Raw genomic sequence first — 24,915 nt, forward strand, 5'->3', positions numbered from 1 at the left:
ATAAAAACCCTCAACAATTTATTTTCATAAGTGCAAAAACGTTTTCAAAATGTGACAGTGATGAAAAAAGTCGAATTTAGCTTTTATGTGGCAGTGTGAGGCAGTGGAAAAAATATCCCTACGGGGACCCGTTTCACCATGCGGCTTCCTCAAGGAACTCGATGCTGCCTTTCTACTGAAATACTGCCAGTTCAACTGTACAGCCGTCGATATTGAATTGAACTGGCAGTATTTCAGAAAGAAAGGCAGCATCGAGTTTCGTGAGGAAGCCGCATGGTGAAACGGGTCCCCGTAGGGATATTTTTTCCACTGCCTCACACTGCCACATAAAAGCTAAATTCGACTCTTTTTATTTTTGATTGGATATTTACATAATGGTATTGGTGATTTAGTTTTTCTGTTTTTTTTTTTTACTTTTGTTTTTATTGTTTCCATTTCTGTTCCTCTCTGCTGTACGTTTCCCTTTACACCATCCCTATCGTGTTATATTTCTCTCCGTTATCTCCCTACTCAGCCTTTGCCACTGCCACATTTATTCTTTTTCCTAATCTGTTCTTTATAAGCCACAAGGAATCCATACACAATAACCAAACAACACTTTTTGATAATAATATTCTTAGAATTGCCACTATTTAGATGTGATACTTTTCATTCTGTGTTCTTTGTTTTTTATTCCCTGTGTCTGTAGAACATGTATTTGCATTATTGGTTACCTTTTTGCTCTCTTGTATAAATAGGATCTACTTTATTCATTTAAAGTTGTATGTGATCTTGGAAACACTGCCTACCTTTGTACAACAAACATCATGAGGTCAGCAATAATTTATTACTGTTTTTTTAATTGTTTTTCACTGTTTTTTGTCTTTCCTCATAATTTTTAAGATATGCTTTTCTGTTGTTGTTATTATTATTATACCTTTCAGGAAATCTAGACTGCCCCAATATGACTGACTGTACATTTGTCCTTTAGATTATAAGCTCCTTTGAGCAGGGACTGTCCTTCTATGTTAAATTGTACAGCGCTGAGTAACCCTAGTAGCGCTTTAGAAATGTCAAGTAGTAGTAGTAGTATTACTTTATTTTGTATTTCTATTGTTTATATAGTGGTCTTACAATTTACTTTTCTCACCTTTTTACTTGTTTATATTTAATTCACACCTTATGTTTTGAAGGTTTTTGAATTTATGATTTACATGTTTATACAAGTATTGCATGTGTTTTTATAGACTACTGAAGCAGGCGTTTTGATGCCGAAACACAGCAGCTGTGTCGAGTCATTTGAGTTGTTTCAATAAAGATCATCTTTTTGAACTAGTATCTCCCTCGTTTTTTTTGATGAGCCTATCTACCCTACTCCTTGGATTCTCTCTCGACGATGCAAGTAGGGAACGAGTGTTCCTCCACTTTGTATGGTGCTCCAAGCCTCATACCTGGTGAGAAAAGGCAACAGTCTAGCAGTCTTATTGAGTAGGGTGATGCAACCACGAGTGGTCTCTCAACATGGGTGAAGCCTGCAACACCTTCTTTTGCCACTCATCTAAACAACAAGGTCCCTCTGTTCTGTTCTGGACTCAGGACACACGGCAGACTAGCGTCAGATGCATTCCTCCTCCTTTGGGGAAGGGTCTTCTGTTTGCTTATCCTCCTACCCCTCTAGTGGGAAAAACTTTGCTGAAACTCAAGCAGGACCAGGGAACAATGATTGTGAAGAAACAGTATGTTTCAAGCCTGTAAAATTTATTAGATACTTTCCTGTCTTAAATACGTCTGAAGTGTATTTCTCCTGTATGGCCAGCAGATGGTGCATGTTTATGCTTAAAGCTATTACAGAGGACTTATTTCTCTTTCTTTTATTTGGCACACTGATAATAGGAAGTGCCTGTGGTGATGTAACCAGTTTTTATTTTAAACTTGACTGTTCTGGGCACCAATTGGCCGGGAGTTTTGAAATTACCCAGCAGATGGCTGTTGCTTCAATTTCAGCCCGGGAGAAGGAGAGAGAGATCTGTTTGCTGAAGCTCTGTGAACAGATACAAGCCCTGATCTCCCCAGGTACTTTCTAGGAAGTATGCAAGTGTTTAGTTAGTATTATAATTGATCCATATTTCAGTTACCTGTTATTGTTTGCCAATTGCACTATTTTCTTCCACTGTTCAATATTTTTTAAAGAGAATAAACATAATTGTTTGCCCTGTTTATCTGGACTGATAAAGAATCCTGGTGGTTTGTGTTTTGGGTCTGTGAGTGGTTTCTGGGAACTGTGGGGCCACTGGGAGTGTGGTTCCAGTAACCTAGAAATCACTGGGGATAATTTGAGAGTGGGGGACTCGCCAGAGGCTTGTGACCCAATCGGTGCAGAGCACGAGCAGCAGATGCAGGCAGACCTGAGCTGTGCTGGAGATAGACCCTTTAAGTGGCCGCAGGGTAATCCCAGGCAGGTGGCTAGTCATTTCATGACAATGATATTCATTGCTCCTTACTGGCTGAGGATGATCTCATTCTCTGTTCTGGAGTTACCTTCCAAAGAACTGAAGAGGTTGGACAGTTATTAGACCCTCATCATTCAGAACGAAGGGTCATTTCTGAATCCCAATCTCTAGTCCCTGGCTCTCACGGCCCAGATGTTGAGACTGCCTGAGGGTTTTTCCATGATCCTGCTGGTTTCCAGAAAAGATTCCACTAAGAGGTGTTATACTTTTAAGTGGAGGAGGTTTGCCTTCTGGTGTGAGGGCAAGGCCTTCCTCTGCTTTGACCTACACAAAAACTGTTTGAATACCTCCTGCACTTGTCTGTTTTAAAACCAACTCTTTAAGGTTTCACCTTAGTGCAATTGGTGCTTATCAATTGGTAAGTACATCTCTGTGCAGTCTTTAGTTGTTTGATTCATGAAAGGTTTGCTGTTGACAAAGCCCCCTGTCAAATCCCCTGCTGTCATGAGACCTCAATGTCGTCCTCATCCAGCTGATGAAAACTCCTTTTTGAGCCACTCGATTCCTATCATCTAAAGTACCTGACCTTGAAGGTTTTGGTGGCTGTCACTTCATCTTGCAGGGTTAGTGAGCTTCAGGCCCTAGTAGCTGATCCAACTTATATGAGGTTTCATCATAAGAGTAGTTCTCTGCACGTATCCTAAGTTCCTTCCTAAGATGGTATGCATGTTCTATCAGTCAATTGTCCAGTCAACATTCTTCCCCAAACCTCATGAACATCCTGGTGAAAGCAAACTGCACACCTTGGACTGCAACAGAGCCTTGGCCTTCTATCTGAAGTGGACTAAAGCCCATAGATGGTTTACCCAGTTTTTTTGTTTCTTTTGATCCAAACAGGATTGGGCAGCCATTGGTAACCAAACCTTGTGCAACTGGCTAGTGGACTGCATCTCTTTAACTTATGCCCAGGCTGGGATGACTCTAGAGGGTCATATCACAGCTCATGATGTCAGAGCCATGGCTGCGTCAGTAGCCTACTTGAGATCAGCCTCCATTGAAGAGATTTGCAAAGCTGCAATGTGATCTTCAGTCTACACATTCATATCTCATTACTGCCTTAAGCAGTTCTCCCGACATGACACTCAATTTGGTCTGATAGTCTTGCAGAATTTGTTTGGTGTATAAAATCCAACTCCACCCTCCTAGGCCCATTTTTATTCTGTGCCACATTGTACCTCCACAACAGTCTATATATAAGTTTCTGATTGGTTTCTGGTTGGCCTTGCAGTTGCAAGCCCCTATTGTCCTATATTTTTTGTTTTTGGTGAGCCTGGTAGCTAGGATTCCCAGATGCAAGAATCAATGTCCTTGGAGAAAGCGAAGTTACTCATCTATAGCAGATGTTCTCCAAGAACAGTAGGCCATGCAAGCCCCTATTGTCCTATATTTTTTGTTTTCGGTGAACCTGGTAGCTAGGATTCCCAGATGCAAGAATCAATGTCCTTGGAGAAAGCGAAGTTACTCACCTGTAACAGATGTTCCCCAAGAACAGTAGGATATGTATTCTTACATACCCTCCCTCTGGCCCTTGGAGTTGCATTCTTTTGCCTTTGTTGTACTTATAGTCCTGCGCGCTGATGCCAGGTGGGAATGCACTCACGCATGCATGGTGCAATGCTGCCAAAAGCTTCTTAAAGATACAGAACCCTATCGTCCTTTGGACAACATCATCCGGATGTAAGAATACATGACCTTTTGTGTTCTGAGAACACCTGCTAAAGGTGAATAACTTTGCTTTACCCTGTATAGAATTTTGTGCAGTCAATAGCCAGCCCTTGTTAGTCTCCAGTATATAGTAGGCGAGATAAGGCCATGCAGTATGGGTCTGGTTGAGAGAGATACATCTGTTGCCTGAGGTCTTCCTGTAAGAAAGTTCTCTGTAAGGGGAAAAAGAAAAAAAAAAGAGTAATGAGAGGGCTAATATTTGTTGAGGCTTGTTTGACAGCCCATGGGTGCTGGTTCCCCCGCCCATACTCATTCCCTAATCTAGGGAAGTTGTTCCTTGGATATTCTGTCCTCCCCCTCTCCCCCTATGTTTCTACAGGGACTTAAATAATTGCTATGTCAGTAATTATAGGTTTTTAGCTGACTCGTGTGGACATGTCTGGAATTGTATGATTGACAAAATAATTTTGCAGACACCTTCTCCAAGGACATGAAGAAATGACAAAAATGTATTTGACAAAATATTTTGTAGACATCTGATACTGCCTTATGGTCAAAAGCAGGCTCAATGAACTAGACAGCTCTGAATTTAGGCCAGTGCTCGAGACAAGCAAAGTTTTGTTTTCTTGATAGTTTTTTGGGGGAGGAGTCCAGAGACTGTGAGAGCTCAGCACGGTAGTGAAGTAGGATCTCTGGGGCTGCTGGAGCAGTGCAGGACAGTGATGAGCTCTCTTCGGGGGTTGGAGTGTTCTGGGTACAATACCAGAGCACAAGGCATGACAACGCAGGCTGAATACAGCAAGATATAGTGTGGCCTGTGGCAATCGCTTGTGTGAGGAGGAGCTGAGTGGTATTAGCAGTGAGAGCATCAATGGCAGAGGAACAAGAAGAGCAGGGCAGACAAAGTGAAGCACCTGAGGCCATGGAAAAAGCATTTTTGGTGGGAACTGCTGCCATGTTAGGTGCATGTTGGGTAGAATCCTAAAGTCAGGGCCGCCAAGAGGGAGGGACAGTGCGGCAAGATTCCATGAGCCCATCCTCCAAGAGGGCCAAGCACCAGAAGGTTCTGCTCCCTCAGTCTGTCTCTCTCCTGCTCCTGTGTGTTGGAACCCAGGTGATTACGTTAATGCGATCACCCAGGTCCTGGCACATAGGAGCAGGAGAGTGACAGACTGAGGGAGGAGAAGACGCAGGAAGGTAAGGGGTCAGGTGGGGGTGGCAGTCCAAGTGGGCTGGTGGTGGCGGTGGCCCGAGTGGGGGTGAGGGGCAGCAGCTATGGCAGTCCTGCCCTGGGTCTAGCTTAGCCTGTATAAAGTTGATATTAGTAAATAAATGATGGTAGTCAGTGGTGGAGGAGGAGAACACATTCTTATGGTTGAAAGCAATAGTATTGAGGATTGCATCATATACTGCCCATATGAGGTTGGCAAAGCAGGTTGCCGACCGCCCTGTTTATGATGGAACCTGTATGGTGTGCTAGATACAACTCTGGACATCTTGTTAGGCAGACTGGATAGACCATGTGTATCTTTATTTGCTGATATTTACATTTACTAGATAAATAGAGTTCTCTATCCCCCACCCCCAGAACTAAGTTTGGTGGCGGTTCGGAGGGGGAGTTCCTCTCGATCGTTGTACTTGGAGCACCAGCATTTGTCAATTGTGGGCTTTTCCCCAGAATTTGTCCTGCTGTTCTGCTTCAGAAAGGCATGGCATTGTGGCCCCCAATAAAAGAGTCCCTTTTGTGGGGCAGCACAGAGTCTGGACCCTACTACTACTATGAAGTAAGAAGTGCTGGAGTGACCTAGAGGATGAGCTGAATGAGGTCACCTCTCAGGTGTCACTGGATTTCCTGGAACGGAGGTACAGAGGCCCTGATGGAGCATACAGAGGAACCCTTGGAAGAAGGAGGTATCCCTGCAGGAGGTGTTATATCACAGAGTAGAAGTGGATCTGTGAAAGACACTTTGTTGAAAGGTATCCAGAGACCCATCAAAGCATTCCTGATCCTTAGGGTAATCAAGGAGATGATAGCAGCAGAATGAGACAAACCAGATGAAGGTCTAAAAATGGGTAGATTCACAGCTAGGTTGTACCAATTGCCTATGGATAAAGAAAGATTATACCTTCCTAAAATGGGTACAATGGCATCTGTTGCTCAGGCCACAGGACCATTGGATGGAAGCCCTGTTGAAGCAGTAATTTGAAGTGTTGGTATTGGCCTTGCAGATGGCAAGTTCTGGTAGTTATATGGCAAAGGCCTGCCTGCACTGGATTCTGTGGCTAGCCTGAAGGATCTCATGCAGTTTCTTAAGAGGGACTCTGAGGCAGATGCTACCTTTGTGGCCAAACTTTATACAAATTGGTTCAAGCATCAATGAAGAATATTGTGACTGTGGTGGCAGCCCGCCGACTGCTTTTGGTTCAGAAATTGGTCAGTTGATGTCATCCAGTTGATGTCGGAAATAAGCACATTTCCGATCTGACGAAGAAGGGCAACCTTCGAAAGCTAATCAAGAAATGTATTAAGTTATGTCCAATAAAAAAAGTATCATCTTATTTTCTTTTCCATGTTTTATTTTGTTTGATTTCTATTGATAACCTTAAGAGTGGACTAACACGGCTACCACACTCCTCTACTTAAGACTAAAAGATAATGAGAATGGCTATGTGGAGAGTGATAGGACTGGCAGTATAATAGACCAACCAGGTTGGATTATTATCACTGGAGGACTTTTTAAATGTGGATTTAGCATGTTCCAGGCCGCCTGTTCCAGCTTCTCCTGTCCATCGGCCCCAGCTTGACCCAGCTTGCCCTAGCGTGTTCCAGACCGACTGTTCCAGCTTCTGCAGTCTATCGGCCCCAGCTTGTTCCATTCCGCCTGATCCAGCTTCTCCAGCTTGTTCCTGTCTGCCCCATCGGCCCCAGCTTGCCCTAGCGTGTTCCAGACCGACTGTTCCAGCTTCTGCAGTCTATCGGCCCCAGCTTGTTCCAGTCCGCCTGATCCAGCTTCTCCAGCTTGTTCCTGTCTGCCGATTCCAGCCTGTTCCTCCAGTCCAGTCCAGTCCGCTGATCCAGCTTCTCCCTGCTTGTTCCAGTCCACCGATCCAGGTTCTCCCTGCTTGTTCCAGTCCGCCGATACAGCTTCTCCCTGCCTACTCCAGTCCATCTGCTTGTTCCAGTTCATCTGCTCCAGCTTGTACCTATCCGCCTGATCCAGCCTCTCCCTGCTTGTTCCAGTCCATCTGCTCCAGCTTGTACCAGTCAGCCTGATCCAGCTCCTCCCCGCTTGTACCAGTCCATCTGCTCCCTGCTTGTTCCAGTCCGCCTGATCCAGCTTCTCCAGTCCGTCGATCCAGCCTGTCCCATCCGCCTAATCAGTGCACCTGCTCCAGCTTGTTCCAGCCTGCCTGCCTGCTAGCCAATCAAACCAACCTCCAAAGTGCTACAGCCTGCTCCAGTCCTGCCGCCTGCTCCAGTCCATTTATCTCAGCTGCTCTACTTCAGCGTGTTCCAGCCCATCCGTTCCAGTTTACTTCAATCCGTCTGCTCCAGCTGACTCCAGTCCTGCTCCTGCCTGCCTGTCAACCCATCAACCAACCTGCCTGCCTGCTTGCTAGCTTGTCAGCCATTGACTTACCTGCTCTCCAGCCCGTCAATTCCATCAATTCCAAGCCTCCAATCCAGCTTTTCAGCTCTATCTATCTGCTTCACACCTCAGTCACTACTGTCCACATTCTCTTCCTTGCCCTGTCCCTTCCTAATCTTTTCCCCTCCCCCCACCACTGTCTACCGCTGGAACTCATTGCCCACCCATGTCCCCTCCCATCCTGCTCGCTACAGCAATACCCTATTCACCCCCATCCCTCACCACCTCACCATCTCTCTTGTCCCCCTCCTCCTTCCTAGCTCTAAACCTTCAACACTTCCTTCCTGCCATTAACCCATCACCGTTCCTCCTAAGTGCATCCCGTCTTCGTCGCCCGACCTCCCCCACCCTCCTCCGCACTCTCTTGCTATCCGCAGGAGACATTAATCCTAATCCAGGCCCCCCTCACCTGTCCTCCTCCTATCCATGCAAATGATTCCGTGATGTCTCCAATCTCGTCTCTATTCCCCTCCTTCCCCCCTCTTCCCTCCCCTTCTCATGTGCCCTGTGGAATGCCCACTCGGTCTGCAACAAACTGCCCTTCACCCAAGATCTCGTCATCTCTCATTCCCTTCAACTGCTCGCCCTAACCGAAACCTGGCTCTCCCCTGACGATTCTGCCTCAGTCGCGGCCCTTTGCCATGGAGGTTATCTCTTCTCCCACACTCCCCGCCCAGTTGGCCGCTGTGGAGGCGTCGGGCTACTACTCTCGCCCTCCTGTAGTTTCCAACCCCTCCTCCTACCGCAGTCTCACTGCCTCTCATCCTTTGAAGCACACTCCATCCGGTTATTCTACCCATTGCCACTCAGAGTGGCAGTCATTTACCGCCCCCCTAATAAATCCCTCTCCTCCTTCCTCACCGACTTCGATGCCTGGCTTTCCGTTTTTCTTGAACCCTCATCTCCGTCCCTCATTCTCGGAGACTTTAACATACACGTTGATGACCTATCCGACCCTCACGCTTCTCAGTTCCTCACTCTAACATCCTCCTTCAACCTCCAACTATGCTCCACCACCCCTACTCACCAAGACGGCCATTGTCTTGACCTCGTCCTCCTCTTCCGGCTCTCCCTCAAATTTCCACACTTCAGCTCTTCCTCTCTCCGATCATTACCTGATCACCTTCACACTTCTTCACCCCCCCCCCCCCCCCCCCCAGCCCCATCCAACTCTAACCACTACCTCCAGGAATCTCCAGGCTATTGACTCTCCCACCTTATCCTCTAGTATTTCTAATCTCCTCCCCTCCATCATGTCCTCCGAGTCTGTCGACAAGGCTGTCTCCGCTTACAATGCCACTCTCTCCTCTGCTCTGGACACCCTCGCACCATCCACCTCCCATCCCACAAAGCGTACTAATCCTCAGCCCGATCTGCCGAACGCCTCTGAAGGAAATCTCGCACCCATTCAGACTTCCTTCACTACAAATTCATGCTATCCTCCTTCCACTCCTCCCTATTCCTTGCCAAACAGGACTATTATACCCAATTGACCAATTCTCTCAGCTCCAACCCCCGTCGTCTCTTCGCAACCCTTAACTCCCTCCTCAAAGTGCCCTCCGCACCCACCCACCCTTGCTCTCTCCTCAATCACTGGCCGATTACTTCCGTGACAAGGTGCAAAAGATCAACCTTGAGTTCACTAGCAAGCCATCTCCTCCTCTTCACCCTTCAACCCTCTCCTTCAACCAACCAACCCAGGCCTCTTTCTCCTCCTTTCCTGACATCACAGAGGAGGAAACCGCTCGCCTTCTTTCCTCCTCGAAATGCACCACCTGTTCCTCTGATCCCATCCCCACCAACTTACTTACCACCATCTCTCATACTGTCACCCCCTCCATCTGTCATATCCTCAACCTCTCTCTCTCCACTGCAACTGTCCCTGACACCTTCAAGCACGCCGTAGTCACACCTCTGCTCAAAAAACCATCACTTGACCCTACCTGTCCCTCCAACTACCGCCCCATCTCCCTCCTACCCTTCCTCTTCAAAATACTTGAGCGTGCCGTTCACAGCCGCTGCCTTGATTTTCTCTCCTCTCATGCCATCCTTGATCCACTTCAATCTGGTTTTTGCCCTCTTCACTCGACAGAAACATCACTCTCTAAAGTCTGTAATGACCTGTTTCTTGCCAAATCCAGAGGCCACTACTCCATCCTCATCCTCCTCGATCTATCCGCCGCTTTTGACACTGTCAATCATGATTTACTCCTTGCCACACTGTCCTCACTTGGGTTCCAGAGCTCTGTCCTCTCCTGGTTCTCCTCCTATCTCTCCTACCGCACCTTCAGAGTTCACTCTCATGGATCTTCCTCCACCCCCATCCCGCTATCTGTTGGTGTTCCCCAGGGATCTGTCCTTGGACCCCTTCTCGTCTCAATCTACACCTCTTCCCTGGGCTCCCTGATCTCATCTCATGGCTTCCAGTATCATCTCTATGCTGATGACACCCAGCTGTATCTCTCCACACCAGACATCACCGCGGAGACCCAGGCAAAGGTATTGGCCTGCTTATCCGACATTGCTGCCTGGATGTCCAACCGCCACCTGAAACTGAACATGTCCAAGACCGAGCTCATCGTCTTTCCACCAAAACCCACTTCTCCTCTTCCTCCAATTTCTATCTCAGTTGATAACACCCTCATCCTCCCCGTCTCATCTGCCCGCAACCTCGGAGTCATCTTCGACTCCTCCCTCTCCTTCTCCGCGCATATCCAGCAGATAGCCAAGAACTGTCACTTCTTCCTCTTCAACATCAGCAAAATTCGCCCTTTCCTCTCTGAACACACCACCCGAACTTTCGTCCACGCTCTCATTACCTCTCGCCTTGACTACTGCAACCTACTCCTCACCGGCCTCCCACTTAGCCATCTATCCCCCCCTTCAATCTGTTCAGAACTCTGCTGCACGTCTTATATTCCGCCAGAACCGATCTACTCATATCACCCCTCTCCTCAGGTCACTTCATTGGCTTCCAGATACCGCATTCAGTTCAAGCTTCTCCTTCTTACCTACAAATAAACTCCGTCTGCTGCCCCTCACTACCTCTCTACCCTCATCTCCCCTTACGTTCCCGCCCGAAACCTCCGTTCACAGGACAAATCCCTCCTCTCAGTACCCTTCTCCACCACCGCCAACTCCAGGCTCCGCTCATTCTGCCTCGCCTATGCCTGGAACAACCTTCCTGAGTCCTTACGCCAAGCCCCCTCCCTGCCCATCTTCAAGTCTTTGCTTAAAGCCCACCTCTTCAATGCTGCTTTCGGCACCTAACTCTCACCTTTCAGGAAATCCAGACTGCCCCAATTTGACTGCCCCTATCGGACTGACTGTTCACTTGTCCTTTAGATTGTAAGCTCTTTGAGCAGGGACTGTCCTTTATGTTAAATTGTACAGCATTGCATAACTCTAGTAGCGCTTTAGAAATGTTAAGTAGTAGTAGTAGTAGTAGTAGGATTATTATCACTGGAGGACTTTTTAAATGTGACACTATGGCAATGCTTTACCCACAGAAACAGGATTTTACAAAATTGCCAACCTAATGTGCAGGTAACATTATGTGCCTATATCAGGGTTGGGCAACTTTTATACACTGAGAACTGCATGAATGTCATTACCACCCCTAGTAAACCGTAACATTACGTAATGCTTGTTATACTACTATCATGTTCTATCATTATCATGTTACCCAAGATCCTTCTGTAACACTAATTGTCTATTTTCTAATATATTTCCACTATCCATGATGTATTGTAAGCCACATTGGAAAAATGTGGGATATAAATAAATAAATAAATAAATAATGTCAGACCTGAAAATGCACAGAGTTTCATAGACATTTTGTGATAAATTAAATAAAAATTGACTAAAATAAATGGAAACAAACTGGAGTGGCTATTTTGAAATATTTGTGAAATATTGTATTTAAGTCACCAAAACTCTGGTTAATGATGCTTTCTATGCATGCATCTCATGGTCTTGTGGAGCCAGGGAAGATGGTGGGGTTGGGGGCTAGGGCAAGAGGAACAGAAGAGGGACGGGAGCGGAATAAGTGTTCTCTGCTCCAAGCTGACACCATCCTCTCCTCTTCCTGCGGGTTACAAGAGGAAAGGGCTAGAGCAGATGATTCTATTACTCTGGAGTTTGAAAACTGGCAGGATTGCATTCCAACAATTAAGCCCTGAGCATAATTATGAACTTTAGTTCTGAAATTCAGGCCAAGTCTACAGAATGAAAAAAATGCAGGCGCATTTTACCTTTATTTCCTGCAAGTTCAAGCAGGGACCATGCTCACTTTCAGACACTGCATAACACTAAATCTCTGGGTAAGAAATATTTGCAAAAAATTGAAATGATACATTCCATAATCTTGCAGCTTTATCACACTGTTTACTATACTTCTGGGCAAAACTTTGATTTTTTTTTCCCGTCTTCCTAATCCCTCCTCACTATAAGAATTTAAGTACATTTGTGAACTGCTATGCTGATCCTCATCAGATTCTCTTTCATATCGACACATGCAGTAGCAACCATCCAATATTATCAAAGATAAAAATACTGGAGAAAAACTACTTCTCAATTTGAAGTGAAAATATAACCCTTCCCAAGGTGTGGTCAAAATAAAATATATAAAGTTATCAATATTCAAAATCTTTATGCAGTTAACTTCAGAGCTAACCATATAAACCAAAGATCCTATATAATAATTCTCACCTCCAACAGGATGTGCTTGGGACCATGCCTGCCGGAAGTGGTCTGCTAGGCAGGCAGCACTGACCTCAGTGACATCAGTGACAGACAATTTGGCAAAGCAAAACAATCTGAGTGCTGGCCATTAGGACACAGGGTTGATAGGAGAGTTTTAAAAGACTGAAGGAACCGAAAGTGTTAAATCGGGGGAGGGGGGAGTTCTGAACGACTGAAAGACATGAACATTTGGGAAAGGAAAACAATCTGAATGCTGGCCATTAGGACACAGGGTAGATACTACTACTACTACTACTACTATTTAGCATTTCTATAGCGCTACAAGGCATACGCAGCGCTGCACAAACATAGAAGAAAGACAGTCCTTGCTCAAAGAGCTTACAATCTAATAGACAAAAAATAAATAAAGTAAGCAAATCAAATCAATTAATGTGAACGGGAAGGAAGAGAGGAGGGTAGGTGGAGGCGAGTGGTTTCAAGTGGTTACGAGTCAAAAGCAATGTTAAAGAGGTGGGCTTTCAGTCTAGATTTAAAGGTGGCCAAGGATGGGGCAAGACGTAGGGGCTTAGGAAGTTTATTCCAGGCGTAGGGTGCAGCGAGACAGAAGGCGCGAAGTCTGGAGTTGGCAGTAGTGGAGAAGGGAACAGATAAGAAGGATTTATCCATGGAGCGGAGTGCACGGGAAGGGGTGTAGGGACGGACGAGTGTGGAGAGATACTGGGGAGCAGCAGAGTGAGTACATTTATAGGTTGGTAAAAGAAGTTTGAACAGGATGCGAAAACGGATAGGGAGCCAGTGAAGGGTCTTGAGGAGAGGGGTAGTATGAGTAAAGCGACCCTGGCGGAAGATGAGATGGGCAGCAGAGTTTTGAACCGACTGGAGAGGGGAGAGGTGACTAAGTGGGAGGCCAGCAAGAAGCAGATTGCAGTAGTCTAAACGAGAGGTGACAAGGGTGTGGATGAGGGTTTTGGTAGAGTGCTCGGAAAGAAAGGGGCGGATTTTACGGATGTTGTAAAGAAAGAAACGACAGGTCTTGGCAATTTGCTGGATATGAGCAGAGAAGGAGAGAGAAGAGTCAAAGATGACCCCAAGGTTTCGAGCTGAGGAGACAGGGAGAATGAGAGAGCCATCAACATAAATAGAAAACGGGGGGAGCGGGGTTTGGGGGGGAAAATGAGAAGCTCGGTTTTGGTCATATTTAATTTCAGATGGCGTTGAGACATCCAGGCAGCAATGTCAGACAAGCACGCTGAAACTTTGGTTTGGATGCAAGGTGAGATATCAGGGGTAGAAAGGTAGATTTGGGAGTCATTAGCATAGAGATGGTAGGAAAAGCCATGGGATGAGATTAATGAACCAAGGGAAGAAGTGTAGATAGAAAAGAGGAGGGGACCAAGAACAGAACCCTGAGGTACGCCGACAGGCAGAGGGATAGAAGTAGAAGAGGATCCACCAGAGTGAACACTAAAGGTGCGGAGGGAGAGGTAGGAAGAGAACCAGGAAAGGACAGAGCCCTGGAATTCAAGTGAGGACAGGGTATCGAGAAGTATGCTGTGATCGACAGTGTCAAAAGCAGCGGAAAGATCAAGAAGAATGAGGATGGAATATTGACCTCTGGATTTAGCCAGTAATAGGTCATTGGAGACTTTAGTAAGCGCAGTTTCGGTTGAGTGGAGAGGGCGAAAACCAGATTGTATTGGGTCAAGAATAACATGTGAGGAGAGAAAATCAAGGCAGCGGCGGTGAACAGCACGCTCAAGTAATTTGGAGAGAAAAGGAAGGAGGGAGATGGGTCGGTAATTAGAGGGACAAGTAGGGTCGAGTGAAGGCTTCTTAAGGAGAGGTGTGACCACAGCATGTTTAAAGGCAGCAGGGACAGTCGCAGTGGAAAGTGAGAGGTTGAGAATATGACAGATAAAAGGAATAAGAGCAGGAGAGATGGCATTAAGAAGGTGGGTGGGAATGGGATCAGAGGAACAGGTGGTACATTTTGAGGAAGAAAGGAGAAGTGTAGTTTCCTCAATAGTAACTTCAGGAAAGGAGGAAAGGGAATGAGGGGAAGGAGAGAGAGGGGAACGGACTAGTGGAGGGAGAGTGGTGAGGTAGAGAAAGCAAGGTTGTTGTGAAAGAATTCAGCAAGGAGAGTTTTAAAAGACTGAAGGAAACGAAAGTGTTAAACTGGAGAAGTGGGGGGGGGGAGTTGTGAATGACTGAAAGACATGCAAATTTGGGACAGGAAAACAATCTCAATGGTGGCCATTAGCACACAGGGTACATAGGACAGTTTTAAAAGACTGAAGGAACCAAAAGTGTTCAGGGGGGGGGGGGGGCAAGTTCTGAATGAATGAAAGAAATGAAAATTTACGAGAGGAACACAATCTGAATGCCGGGCATTTGTACACAGGGTAGAAAGGACACTTTAAAAAAAAATGAAGGACGTGAAAGTATTACATCTTGGGGGAGGGGTGAGGAGGAAAGCGGTGGGGTATCCGGATACTGGGCATTAGGGCCACGGGGGTACATAGACCTTTGAAAGCCTTAAGGAACCCAAAGTGTGGGGAGGAGGAGGGGAGGGAACGGGGTGAGGGGCATTAGGAACAGGGGAGGGGGCCCTGTCACACACACTCTCATTCTCACACACACACTGTCACACAGACAGTCTCACTTTCACACACACACTGTCACACAGACAGTCTCACTCTGTCACACACCTGCACATTCACTCTGCCTCTCTCTCTCAAACATACACACTCCCAGGAAAACCTTGCTAGCGCCCATTTCATTCGTTCCAGAAACGGGCCTTTTTTACTAGTATTGAAAATAAAGCAAACAACAACAGTCACTCACCTGCACAAACTCTGGCTATATCTCTTGATGTCTGGCCAAAAGTTAAATGATTAAGGGGCTCATTTTCAAAGCACTTAGACGTAAAAAGGTCCATAGCTTACTATAAGGGGCATGTTTGAAATGACATCTAAGTCCGACATTGGAAGTTTTCCAAAAAAACATCCCAATTCTGAATAGGAAAGAAGGCCATTTTCAAAAAAGAAAAATGTCTATCTTTTGTTTTTTGAAAATACTGTTACGAAAAAAGTTTTGTTTTTTGGTCCATTTTCAGGGGAAAAAAAAAACGTCCAAGTGCAAAACGCACAAAATCAAGCCATTGGAATGTAGGAGGAGCCAGCATTTTTAGTAGACTGGTCCCCCTGACATCCCAGGAAAGCAATAGGGCACCCTAGAGGGGCATAATCGAACGCAAACGCCCATCTCCATGGGCGTCTATCTCCGAGAATGGGTACGTGAAGGGGCGGGACAAATCGTATTTTCGAAAAAAAAAGGGCGACCATCTTTTTTCTGATAATACGGTTTGTGCCAGCCAAATGCATCGGATTTGTGCGGATTTGAGCTGGGCGGTTTCGTTTTTCAGCGATAATGGAAACCGAAGGCACCCAGCTCAAAAACGAACAAATCCAAGACATTGGGTCTTGGGATGGGACAGGATTCGTAGTGCACTGGTCCCCCTCACATGCCAGGACACCAACCAGGCACCCTAGGGGGCACTTGTAATAATTAAAAACAAAATTTAACTACCTTTGAAGTCCATAGCTCCCTTCCCTTGGGTGCTGAGCCCCCCAAATCCCCCCCCCCAAAACCCACTGCCCACAACTCTACACCATTACCATAGAACTTATGGCTGAAGAGGGGCACCTAGATGTGGGTAGTGGGTTTTGGGGGCGGTTTGGAGCGCTCCCATTTACCACCACAAGTGTGACAGGTGGGGGGGGGGGGGGATGGGCCTGTGTCCACCTGCCTGAAGTGCACTGCACCCACTAACAACTGCTCCAGGGACCTGCATACTGCTGTGATGGAGCTGGGTATGACATTTAAGGCTGGCATACAGAATGGAAAAAAAACAGTTTTTAAAGTTGGTTTTTTTTTTGGGTGGGAGGGGGTTAGTGACCACTGGGGGAGTCAGGGGTGGTCATTTAGGGCACTTTTTGGGGACTTGTTCGTGAAAAAAAAGGGTCCAAAAAAAGTGACCCAAATTCGCGCTAAAAACGCCTTTCTTTTTTCGATTATCGGCCAAGGACGCCCATCTCTCCTCGGCCGATAACCACGCCCCAGTCCCACCTTCACCATGTGTCCGACACGCCCCCGTCAACTTTGGCCGTTTCTGCGACAGATTGCAGTTGAAGACGCCCAAAATTGGCTTTCGATTATACCAATTTGGGCGCCCACGGGAGAAAGACGCCCATCTCCCGATTTGTGTCAAAATATGGGCGTCTTTCTCTTTCGAAAATAAGCTGGTAAGGGGCTCTGAGATGGACTTCATAAACTGCTCCCAGGTACACATCTCACCATTGCTCCCTTACCTTGTCTGCTGAACCCACCAAAATCTACTACCCCCCAACTGTACACCACTACCATAGCCCTTACAGGTGAAGGGGGCACCTATATGTGGGTGAAGGGGGCACCTATATGTGGGTACAGTGGGTTTCTTTTGAGTTTTGGAGGGCTCACAGTTTCCTCCACAAGTGTAACAGGTAGGAGGAGATAATAGGAGCCTGGGTCCACCTATCTGCAGTGCACTGCACCCAACATTAGACTACTCCAGGGACCTGCATGCTGTTCTAATGGACCGGAGTATAACATCTGAGGCTGGCAAGTAATGTTTTTCATCCGTTTTTGGAGAGTGGGAGGGGGTTAGTGGCCACTGGGGAAAATAAGGGGAGGCCATCCCCGATTCCCTCCAGTGGTCATCTGGATATTTAGGGCACCTTTTTGTGCATTATTAGTTATAAAATCAGGTCTAGCTCAAAACGTCTTAGTTTTAGTCCTGGGTGGTTTTGTTTTGTTCCATTATAGCTGAAAAATGTCCAAGACTTAAGAACGCCAAAGTCCCAACCTGAACACACCCCTGGCACACCCCCTTCAGTTTGAACGCACTTCTGACGGTTTTCAAATAAAAAATGTCTAGAAACAGGTTTCAAAACGTCTAGAAATAGGTTTCGAAAATACTGATTTGGACATGTTTGTGAGAAAAATGTCCAAACACTCCTTTATGCCACTTTTTAGACGTTTTTCAGTTTTTAAAATGAGCCCATATGTGACTTTGTAAGTCTTAGTGCTTTGAAAATACACCTCTTGCAGTTGGGGGGGGGGGGGGGGGGGCTGAGATGTTAAAGATGTCCAGGCTGCACTGACAAATAATGCTGAACATTAGCTGACTGAATAGTGCCAGTTACCCTAGCTGCTTAAAGTTTAGGATCATATATATATAGCACTTTTGCTTAATTGAATACATTTGCTTAAAATCCACTTCAAGTTAACCAAATAAGTGATCTCGCTAACTTTTAAGTTGATATATTCCTAATAAATACTAGGGCCCACAGATGTTTAACTAAACAAATCTGAAAATATGAACTAAAATATATCATGAGAAAATATAAAGGAGATAAGAGTAAGAGCAGAAAAAAAATCTGAGTTGAGAAAACAGACAATATATTTTGAAGACTTGCTGTTTTTGCAGCATTTAAAGTGCCAGGTTCAGGGAAGAACAAAGCCAGAAAGCCAGATTTTAAAAAGCTGTATCTGAAACATTCATTATGACCTTAGGCAAGTTACTTTACTTCCTTTCGCTCCAGCTGAGAAGCTGAACTGTAAGCTTTTCAGAACGAGGATTTATTCTACTGGTACCTATATGATCCATCTTGTTTTATTATTATTGTGTTTCTTATTTAATGTATTATTTTATAAATGGGTATGTTGTAACCCACTTAGAATTTTAGATTCTGCAAGTTAGATATTTTTAAAATATATAGTACAGTGTTCAATTTCTAAATACTAGAGAAATATGTTGCCCAAATCATGTTAAATCACATCGTTATTTTCAACATCAAAAATAAATGACCAGGAAGTGCTGCTTTAAAATCAGAGAATCAATCATTTGTTACCTTCACAAGTTCGCCAAGCAGACTTCTCACAACTAAACAATATATTCTTCAATAAGAATGCCTACAAAGATAAACATGGTCATTAGAATATATAATATGCAAGCATATATTCCAGCTCTCTAAATAAAAAGTAAAATTACTCACCTATAGCAAGCGTTCTCCGAGGACAACGGGACATGTGTTCTAAAATGTGCGTGACATCATCCATGGAGCCTGGCACAGATGCTGCCCAGTGTTTTCTTCTTCTAGAAGCCTTTGGAAGGTCCAACTTTATCCTGTTCACCCAACTTACGCAGAACCCACAGTTGGGTAAAAAGCATAGAGAATTCAAGTCCTAGGGGAGGTGGGAGGTTATGTGAGAACATATGTCTTGCTGTCCTCAGAGAACTGCTATAAGCAAGTAACTTCACTTTCTCCAAAAACAAGCAGGACAATTAGTCTCACATGTGGGAACTCCTAGCTACCAGGCTCACCAAAAACAAGAAACAACGATAAATAGGGACTTGCAACGGTAAGGCAAACCAGAACCAATAACACTAAGAATTAAGGTGTAGCATAGAACAGAAAAGAATGAGCTTAGGAGGGTGGAGTAGGAATCTAGACCCCAAATAAATTCTGCAGAGCTGTCTGACCAAACCGGCTGTCATGTCAGGTATTCTGCTCTAGGCAGTAGTAAGACATGAATGTGAAAACCAGGTTGCAGCTCTCCAAATCTGCTCAACGAAGACTGATCTCAAGTGGGCTACTGACACACTCATGGTTCTGATATTATGAGCCATGACATGACATTCTAGTCAGCCCAGTCTAGGCATAAGTGAAGGAGACGCAGTCTGTTAGCCAACTGGATAAGATGCATTTACCGATGGCTGCCCCCATCCTGTTTGGGTCAAAAGAAACAAAAAAGTGGGCTTTAGTCCACTCCAGATAGAAGGCCAAGGCTTTCTTGCAGTCAAAGGTATAGGCACGAGGTTTCAGGACAAAAATATTGAGAGACCAATTGACTGTGTAAGATGGAACTCCAACTCTACCTTAGGAAGGAACTTAGGATGCATGCAGAACTACTCTGTTACAATGAAACTTTGTTTAAGGTGGATCCACTACTAGTGCCTGCAGCTCACTGACCTTGAGAGCTGAAGTGATTGCCACAAAAAAAAAAAAGACCTTCTAGGTCAGGTACTTCAGATAAAAAGAGTCAAATGGCTCAAAAGGAGCTTTCATCAGCTGGGTGAGAAAGACATTAAGATTCCATGACACACTGGGAAATTTGATGGGGGGGGGGGGGGGGGGGAGGCTTTGTCAGAAGCAAACCTTGCAAGAACAACTAGAGGCTGTACAAAGATAGACTTACCTTCTATCTACACAGTAAAGATAAGTGTTAATTGCACTGAGATAAATCCTTACAGAGTTAGATTTAAGCCAGACTCAGAGAGGTGCAGAAAGTACTCAAGAATACCCTCCTACCTGTTGACGCAGTACAGTGCAACCTGATTGTTTGGATTAGAACAATTTGGTTCAATAGCTAGTCTCTCAAAACCTTTAGAGCATTCCAAATTGCCTGCAGCTCTAGATTGATGTGAAGCTTGGTCTTCTTAGCAGACCAGTCTCTCTGGGTTTGAAGCCCATCTACATAAGCACCCCATCCCAGGTTGGATACATCTGTGGTCAGAATGTTCTGGGAAGGAGGAATTTGGAATGAAAGTCCCAGCGTCAGATTGCTCCAAATTGTTCATCAGAAAAGCGACTGTGCTAGCTTGGGGGGACTGATGACACTACTGGGACGTTAGGGTCCATTGGGTACCTCTCAAAATTGAGGCATACCATAGTTGTGACATATACTGGGAGGCCATGTGGCCTAACAACCTCAACATCTGACAAGCTGTGACCTGCTGACTGTGTGGAATCTGACAGGCAAAGGAAATGAGTGCATCCACCCTTCCCTGAGGAAGGTAGGCTCAAACATGAACCGTGTCTAGCAGGGTTCCGATGTACTCCAACTGCTGAACTGTAGATGAGACTTTGGGTAGTTGATAATGAACCCTAGTAGCTCCAATAGCCAAATAGTTTTCTGCATTAATTCATGAGCACCTTCCCTTGATGAGCTCTTTACAGGCCAATAGAGAAACATGTGCACTCCCAGTCTGGCTAGCAACACTACAACTACAGTGAGATATTTTATATACTCTGGGAGCAGATGAGAGGCCAAATGGCAAAACACAATACTAGTAGTGGTGTCTCCCTACTCAAAATCCAAGATACGTCCTGTGACTGGGATGTATCTGGATGTGGGTGTAAGCATCCTTTAAGTCCAGAGGAGTGCCTAGCCAATTGTTTGTATAATGGGAAGGGCACCTAGGGAAATCATCCTGAGCTTTTCTTTGACCAGATATTTTTTTCAGGGCCCTTAAGTCTAGGATGGGATATTATCCTCCCATCTTTTTGGGCACGAGGAAGGAACAGAATCCTCTCCCTTCTTCGCCTAATAGAATGGGTTAAACCGCATGAGCCTTTAGAAAGGAGAAGGGTTCCTCTGCGAGCACTTCCTGATGCTAAGTAGAGTTTTGATGCTCTCGGTGGGTAATTTGGAGGAGGCTGACAAAAATTGAGGGTGTAACCCTCCCAGGCTATTTACAGAACCCACCCATCTGAGGTTACAAGGGACAACCTTTCTTCAAAAAAGTTCAGCCTCTCTCCAACCAGTAGGTCATCCCTGATGGGTATTTTTATGTGGTTATGCTCTGCTGGAGCCAGTAAATAGCTCTTTCCCTGCTTAGGCTGGAGAACTGATTGGGACTTCTGGGCCCATTGCTGTTGAGGATAGAGGAAATGATCTTATGCCTTTGAGTATAGCAGGAACCCTTCCAGCTTCTGCCCAAAAATCTCTGAGAAGCGGAGGCCGCAGAAGGAGCAGGCTAAGACAGGGGTTTGATAGTGAAGTTCCTTTCCTTAATGAGGTTGGTGACCTCTTCCACCTTGTTCCCAAAAAGATTACATCCTCAGCAAGGGACATCCACCAGATTTTCTTGAACCGCTGGTTCTAGGTCTGAAACATGCAACAACGAGAGTCTGAACATGCCAATACTTAATTGCAGAAAGTCTGGACACCACATCAAAAGCATTATAGGCTACCCAAGTCATGTACTTCCATCACTCCTGCTTGGCTACTAGCTGATGGGAGTTCTGTGGCCTTCTCTGGAGGCACAGTATCCACAAACACCTTTGCACTATGCACCAAGTTCCTCAAGTAAATGCTCATGTAAAGCCGGTAGGACTGGATGCTGGAAATGAGTACCGAGCCCTGAAAGACATTCCTCTCAAAAGGCTCCAGAGTATGAGCATCCTTGCCTGAGGCATCTGAAGTACGGGTCCTCAAACGTCTGCTGCTGCTTCTTGAATCCTAGAGCCTTCTGGATTCTATACACAGAGTCCGCCTTCTTCAGTATAGGCTGCACAGTGAGATGGGTCTCCCAATCCCTCATCTGTGCAGTCTTAAGGATGCTGTGCATAGACACTGTCACAGCCTCCTTGGGAGGGGAGTCATAATCAAGGATGTCCAACATCTCTGCCTTGGGCTCATCCTCAATTTCCAAATTAAAAGGGGATGGTCTCAATCATCTCTCTCACAAATTTGACAATGGAAAGCTCCTCTGGGGGACACTTCCTTCCTTCCTGAGGTGAAGGGTCTGAAAGCAGACCAAAGGATCTCTCCACCGTGGGCTCTTCTGGGTCTACATCAGACCCCCAAAAGAGTGATCCACATCGGAATCAGTGAAGTACTGACGTCAAAACCACTGTCTGCCTCAGACCATTGGACATGTGACTAGGCTCTGGGCAAGAGAACCAAGGTATGCATCCTCTCCTGGGCTCCAGGATCACTTCCTCCCCCGACAGACTGAAAAGGAGCACTGCAATGGTCAGTGCTGGCCCTGACATCCGACCAGGCACTGTCAAACATAAACGCTCAACAGACAGAGCATGGGTCTCCAGAATGTGCTGGAGCAGCTCCAACGCTCTTGATGCCTTGGCACTGTGCCAAGCTAGGATGTGCCAGATCTTCAACATGACCCAGAACCATTCCTTGAGGGCTGGCATCAGTAAAGGTGAGGCTGGCAATAGTATGGAGATAGTCATAAGTACATAAGCATTGCCATGCTGGGACAAACCAAGGGTCCATCGAGCCCAGCACCCTGTCACCGACAGTGGCCAAAAAAACAAGCAATTTGTCCCGCCCATCGTAGAAATACTGTATTATTCCCTCGTCCATTCAATATGATTCTATGGCTTTTTCCTCCAGGAAGCCATCCAACCCTTTTTTGAAGTCCGCTAAGTTAACCGCCTTAACCACCTTTTCCGGCAGCGAATTCCAGAGTTTAACTACTCGATGAGTGAAGAAAAATTTCCTCCGATTCGTTTTAAATTTACCACACTGCAGCTTCATCGCATGCCCCCTTGTCCTAGTATTTTTGGAAAGCGCAAACAGACACTCCACATCGACCGGTTCCATTCCACTCATCTTATAGACCTCTATCATATCTCCCGGTTCCATTCCACTAATCATCTTATAGACCTCTATCATATCTCCCCTCAGCTGCCTTTTCTCCAGGCTGAAGAGCACCAGCCTCTTCAGCCTATCCTGATAGTGAAGTTGTCCCATCCCCTGTATCATCTTTGTCACCCTTCTCTGCACCTTTTCCAATTCCACTATGTCTTTGTTGAGCTGCGGCAACCAGAATTGAACACAATACTTGAGGTGCGGTCGCACCATGGAGCGATTCAACGGCAGAATAATAGCCTTATTTTTGTTTTCCATCCCTTTCCTAATGATACCCAACATTCTATTTGCTTTCCTAGCCGCAGCAACACATCGAGCAGAAGTTTTCAACGTATCCTCTATGACAACTCTAAGATCCCTTTCTCGGTCCGTGACTCCCAAAGCTGAACCTCATATGACGTAGTTATAGTTTGGGTTCCTCTTTCCCACGTGCATCACTTTGCACTTGCTCACATTAAACGTCATCTGCCATTTAGACGCCCAGTCTCGTAAGGTCCTCTTGTAGTTTTTCACAATCTTCCCGCAATTTGACTACTTTGAATAACTTTGTGTCATCGGCAAATTTGATTACCTCACTAGTTACCCCCATTTCTAGGTCACTTATGAATATGTTAAAAAGCAGAGGTCCCAGCACTGATCCCTGATGGACCCCGCTAACTAGCCTTCTCCATTGCGAATATTGACCTTTTAATACTACTCTCTGTTTCCTATCTTTCAACCAGTTTTTAATCCACAGTAAGACACTACCTCCGATCCCATGTCCCTTTAATTTCCTCTGTAGTCTTTCATGAGGAACCTTAATCAAACGCCTTCTGAAAATCTAGATACACAATATCAACCGGCTCACCTTTGTCCACGTTTGTTTACCCCTTCAAATAAATGCAGCAAATTGGTGAGGCAAGATTTCCCTTCACTACATCCATGTTGACTTTGTCCCATTAGTCTATGCTTTTGAATGTACTCTGTAATTTTGTTCTTGATTAAAGTCTCTACCATTTTGCCCGGCACCAACGTCAGACTCACTGGTCTATAATTTCCCGGGTCTCCTCTGGAACCTTTTTAAAAAATCGGCATTACACTGGCCACCCTCCAATCTTCCGGTGCCACGCTCGATTTTATGGATAAATTACAAATCAATAACAGTAGCTCTGCCAGCTCATTTTTTAGTTCTATCAGTACCCTAGGGTGAATACCATCCGGTCCAGGAGATTTGTTACTCTTCAGTTTCCAGAACTGCTCCATTACTTCTTCCAGATTTACAGATATTTCAATAAGTTTTTCCGACTCCTCAGCTTCGACCTGTCCGGCAGCGGTATCCCACCCTAATCTTCCTCGGTGAAGACCGAAGCAAAGAACTAATTTAGTTTTTCTGCTATTTCTTTGTCTTCCTTGATCGCCCCTTTTACACCTCGGTCATCCAGCGGGCCAACCGATTCTTTGGCTGGTTTCCTGCTTTTCACGTATCTAAATAAATTTTTGCTATCAGTTTTCGCCTCTTATCGCTATCTTTCTTTCAAATTCCATCTTTGCCTTTCTTATCAGCGCTTTGCATCTGACTTGACATTCCTTATGCCGCTTAATTTCCTCATTCGGTTCCTTCTTCCATTTTCTGAAGGATTCCTTTTTAGATCCAATAGCCTCCTTTATCTCACTTTTTAACCACGCCGGCTGTCCTTTGGTTTTCTGTGCTCCTTTTCTGATACGTGGAATATGTTCGGCCTGGGCCTCCAGGACCGTGTTTTTTGAACAGCATCCATGCCTGTTGTAGGTTTTTTACCCTCTCAGTCGCTCCTCTAAGTTTTTTTTTTTTTTACCGTTCTCATTTTATCATAGCTTCCTTTTTTAAAGTTAAATGCTAACATATTTGACTTCTTATACTTACCTTTTTGAAAGCAAATTTCAAA

The 24,915-nt window shown here is 45.5% G+C and overlaps 1 protein-coding gene across 1 annotated transcript in view; it reads right to left on the reverse strand.

Annotated features, from left to right (window-relative positions):
* The window catches only part of MINDY3 (MINDY lysine 48 deubiquitinase 3), a 468,791-nt gene that overhangs the window by 419,803 nt on the left and 24,073 nt on the right, over nucleotides 1-24,915 (reverse strand). The window contains exon 3 of the mRNA XM_030199997.1: nucleotides 18,463-18,523. Coding sequence (XP_030055857.1) covers nucleotides 18,463-18,523 — 61 coding nt within the window. The remainder of the gene's footprint in view (nucleotides 1-18,462; nucleotides 18,524-24,915) is intronic.

Source organism: Microcaecilia unicolor, chromosome 1 (genome assembly GCF_901765095.1).
Source record: "Microcaecilia unicolor chromosome 1, aMicUni1.1, whole genome shotgun sequence".
Lineage (NCBI taxonomy): Eukaryota > Metazoa > Chordata > Amphibia > Gymnophiona > Siphonopidae > Microcaecilia > Microcaecilia unicolor.